Source organism: Gavialis gangeticus, unplaced genomic scaffold (assembly GCF_001723915.1).
Source record: "Gavialis gangeticus isolate Ggan-Ray unplaced genomic scaffold, GavGan_comp1, whole genome shotgun sequence".
NCBI lineage: Eukaryota > Metazoa > Chordata > Crocodylia > Gavialidae > Gavialis > Gavialis gangeticus.
Window position 1 is genome coordinate 33,794,178 of NW_017729031.1, and position 4,871 is coordinate 33,799,048.

At 43.3% G+C, this 4,871-nt stretch overlaps 1 protein-coding gene across 9 annotated transcripts in view; it reads left to right on the forward strand.

Moving 5' to 3' along the window:
* CLASP1 (cytoplasmic linker associated protein 1) overlaps positions 1-4,871 on the forward strand; it is a 349,913-nt gene that overhangs the window by 289,121 nt on the left and 55,921 nt on the right. For all 9 annotated transcript variants that reach the window (XM_019522593.1, XM_019522595.1, XM_019522594.1 and 6 more), the window contains one exon: positions 1,974-2,117. In XM_019522593.1, coding sequence (XP_019378138.1) covers positions 1,974-2,117 — 144 coding nt within the window. The remainder of the gene's footprint in view (positions 1-1,973; positions 2,118-4,871) is intronic.

Consider the following 4,871-nt stretch of genomic DNA (forward strand, 5'->3'; position numbering starts at 1 on the left):
TAGAAGACAAAGATTTCTTAGGGTGACATCTTTTATTAGACCAGATCTGCGGTTGGGATAAAGATAGACAAGCTTTTGAATGCAAGATATCACCCTAAGAAATCCTTGCCTTTCTTATAATATTGTATAAGAAATGACCGTTATCATTTTTCACTGTCCTTGAAACACCTTCATTAATAGGAGGCAACATTTACCAATAAGCCCAAGTAACTCAGGAGCTTAAATTTCATTTTGCCCAGTGACTTTTGTTAATACTTGGAACCAGATTTCTAAGGTCAGGTAAGTGATGAAAACCTTTGACCTGGGATTTTCAAAAATGCCTCGAATTTAATGGTGGGAGGCACTTTTGGGAATCAAGCCATATGCCTGTCTGTCTCTAGGCAAGAACTACATCTCTAGACTGAGATACACTTACGGTTGTCCCACTGGAAGGCCGTGGGACATGGGCTCCTAAGTCACTTTGGGCAAAGTGGACTTCTGCTCTTAACCCATTAAGAGTGTGCTTGGGAAAGTGCCTAAGGCCCCAAGTAAACTGAAGGTACTTTCCATAATTGTGCGTAGGAATGTAGTCCTCCCTTCATCCCAGCATGTGTTTTGAGCAAAACAGTGTGCTTGTTGCTAGCTTTCCTGACAGGTGGATCTTGTTTGCTCCACACATAATGTGAACTGGTCTCTTTACCAGGGAGGGAAGTAACGTCTGCAGTAGAAATACTAAACTGAGGTGTATGCTTTTAGTTTGCTACCAGAGTTCACCCAAAAGAGACGCTTGGCCCAACTGTGGTGTGTAAGAATTGTTTTAAGCAAGCTTGTGAACGTCAGAAGCTCTAAGAGTTGTACACCGTGTTTTTCAGTGGCATGCAGTATATATAAGGGCCCCTGACAGATGCTACAGATGCTACACTGAATGACCACACGTTCATTCAGTTAATGGCTTCATACAGCCAGTAATAGGCCACAGAGTTAAACTTATATGAATGTGTGGCCAGTGCTCCCAGGCTCTGGAGCACACTGGAAGCCTACAAGGCACTTGTGCTGCAGATGTGGGGAGTCTGGTCGGCTGATCCGAGCTGGGGGAGCACACCCTACTAGGCAGCTCAGGGAATCAAGCTGTCTACTTGCTGGTGCGAGAGGAGCCTGTGATCACGATCCTGGGCTCCCCACTCCCTGACAGTATGACACAATGGGAATCTGCTTGATCCCACAATGATGCCTCCCATCATGCATGTGTAGCATGGTAGGAAGCACGATTGTTGGGATCTTGTTTCATATCCCATGGCATTTTAATTTAAAAAGCAGCCAGGGTTTCAGATGAGAGCACACTGTTGTCACCACTTCCTGCAAGGAGACATCTCAGGCTTCTGGGCACCCAAGCCTTTGGACTTTAAAAATCTAGTTTAAGACCCACATCCAAAGCTTTTACACCAGTGGGGCAATGCTACCATGTATGAGACATGGCTGTGGTACAGGTATTCTGGACAGGGGAAATTTTATGATGTGGTTTGGAACAGGTGAACAAAATACTGTTTTATATGCACATACAGATTTTTAAGAGCTCTCTTGCATAGGTGTCTCATGCCATCCTTTAGGATTAAAGTGTATCCTGTATGCAAAATTTCTGTTGAGCAGTTCAAAAATGCATGTAGAAAGGTTCCTCTGTGAAGTTCTGCGGGCTCTTTGTAGTACTTCATACAGAACCATTTAGCTTTCATCCTTATGACTGTCATGGGTCTTGGTACTTTTCTAATGGATGTTCTGGGGGCCGCTTTGTCTCCATTAGTCACAAACAGGCAGAATGCTGATTTGGGCCTGTTCAGTGAGCTGTGGGCTCTAATTCATACTTCTTTTTAATAATGATCCATGTAGAGTAGAGATGAGCTTTCAGGTTTAATGCCGTGGAATCTGCCTGGCACAGGATGGTTCCATCTTCTGCCATCTCGCCGATGACGGCTGAAGTACCTCTTTGCATTTCTTAGGTAAAAGTTGCAATCCTGAAGTATATTGAGTCCTTGGCCAGACAGATGGACCCAACAGACTTTGTGAACTCCAGTGAGACCAGACTTGCTGTATCGCGAATTATAACTTGGACAACAGAACCAAAGAGCTCAGATGTGAGAAAGGTAAGTCATAGGGATTAAGTTCTTGCAGGAGGGACTGCTTTACTTCCTAAAAGCAATCAAATGAACCTGAAAGACAACCAAAGCATGTATAGCTATGAAAATGATTTGAAAGCTTTTTCTCCTCGGTTTCTATTTATTAATATTAATACAAATAACTTCAAAGTACTTTACAAATGTTCTCCGTGGTGCAACTATTGTGATAAGAAAAGAATATTTGATTACCTGAGCTTATCCATTATATAAGTGTTTCTGGAACACCTCTTTCCACATTTTCCTCTCGCAGAGCGGGGTGTGTGAGCAAATTAACCACCATTGCAGTGCAAAATGAAAGTAAGTTAAACAGGTCTGTATTTTAATAGGCCTTTTGTGAGAACTATGGATTGCACTTTTTAGCTAAGGACCTGTACTTTTCAGACATCATGCTCAAAATGAAATCCATCAGGATCTTTGACATGATATTTAGGAAAATCAGTAAGCCACGGAGGCCTGTCGGCTACTGTTAAAATCAGTGGGCCTGTCTTGACTCAGAAAACCTGTCAGGTTTAGCCAGCTTGAGCTAAATTGATCCTTTTCCCATTTGTAAATGCAGAATGACAGACACGCTAAAATTGAGGTAACGGTGCTTGTCTTCACCTGCACGAGGAAGAAGCGCAAGGTTGAGTTGGCTTTGGCTAGCCTGCATTGGCGAAACCCAGCTTAAATGCCTCCGCTTCACTTAGTCAAGACAGATTTAGGGTTTCTGTCTCAGGAATGGATCTTTGGTGTCAGCACTATGGTCTTAGATTTTTTTTGGCTCAAAAGACGTGAGCAAAAACCATTAAATATATCAGTGGAAGATGAAACTTTTTGTGTAGTCCTTCATTGTTTAAGAATTTCATGTGTTGAATTCACATCAAAATCATTTTTTCAGCATTATGTAACCAAGTTTAAAAGAAGGTTGAAAGCATTTGCAAACCGATCATTTTTCTGTAAACAGGTGTCGATGATCAGGGATCCTGGTGTTCTCTGTTTAAAAATGGCAAATTCACTGATAAAGCCCCAAAGAACAATGAATGCAAGTTCCCTGATGCGTATCTATCTATAGGTATCAGTTGAACATAACTGATATACATATATAAATATATATGAATAAAATGTTCACGGGGTATCAAAAAAGACTGAAGACGCACGAGATCTAGCAGATCTTTCTGACACAACTCATTCCAATCTAGAAAAATGTTTTTTATCTGCTCTCTACAACTCTTCCTCAGTGATAATTCATGGTAGCCAGAGTTGACATTTTGCTTCAGCCTGACTGTCTCTACTTGAAAGAAATGCAGCTTTTTTAAACCACAGACATAGATTCAAATATATCTGGGATTTGCCTTTTCATTTTTGCACCTCTATTTACAAGGAAATCAGAAGGCATTAACTAGCAACGAATGAATGCTCATGCTTCTTCCGTAGAGATTGGTTGATGCCCCCCCTCCGAAATGGCTTAGGCTGATTGATTAATTTACTGCTTGATGGCAGGAGAGAGGAGCGCGGGAGTGAATTCTTAGCAGTGGAGCACAGCTGTAGTTCTGTGCGTCAACCCGAATCACAACTTGAGAAGCAAAAAGCAAATCTCTGGGGTGTGCACAGGTGAAGACATGTTTCCGCCATTAGGGGTCATACTCACTGCATGCAAAACTGAACAAGGACTTTGTGTGCGACAGCTGAAAGTTTGGATGCACAAGGACAGCCGTGCTCCAGCACACTCGCCTTTGCAGCCCCAGTATTTTTGGAGTAAATGCTCGTTCCAAATGCGATGGCCGCAGTTTCATCTGTTTCAAGCGCTTGCCAAGGTCTCTGCAAGCTGCTAGCTAACTCTGCCTGGCCAACACTCTGCTAATCGCCGTGCTACCTTGGAGGCTGGTCTGAGATTACCGAATCTAATCGCTTTTTAGTAAAGCTACATGCGGCTGTGGCACTTGGCTCTAAAAGCTTTGCCTGTAGGTTTCAGGCACAATATCACCCATTTAAAGAAAAACATTAATTTTTGAGCAGATGACCTGTGTGATCTGTACTTCCACTTGTCAGCAGGACAGATGCCGTACAATGGTATAATTAACCCATTAATGCCTGGAGTTGGGATTTAGAAGCGTAGTGCAGACTGCAGGTCTTGGATGCAACATGATTATCGGCTGCAAGGGCTAATATGGGACCATCAGCCATTATCTCTGGGAAGACTGGAGCCAATGGGATTTTATTACACAATAATGAAGTAGACGATGATGAGCCCATTTAAACAGGCAAAACTTGTTGAGAAGAATGGCTAATGTAGCGTGGAGAGCCCGTTACCAAATTTTTGTATCAAGATTAATTTTATTTCTAAGGGATGAGGCTCCTGGTAAGTTTGAGTGCTTGTGAAAGGCTTTAGCGGGATAGGTCTGGGGACGGGGTTTGTCTCTCTGCAGAACCGATGCTAGATATACACAGCTCTTTCCGTTCTGGCAGGATGCCTTACAAGAGTGAAGGGGAGAGTTCATATTCCAGCAACAAAGTCATGAGGCTGTGGAGAAAGTCTGTACTGGGTGTAAGCCAGGTGGTCGCTTGTCCAGCAGCAGCTGGACCAAAGCCATCATTTGAACTCGCATTGCCCCTGTAACAGGGGTGGGCAAAACGGTAGATCCAGCTGGCAGCTAGACTTCATTTCTCAGCAGCCCCTGCGGCCAGTTTCCATGGAGATCCCAGCACGGCATCACCATGACAGTGTGGGGCTGGAGTTTCCAT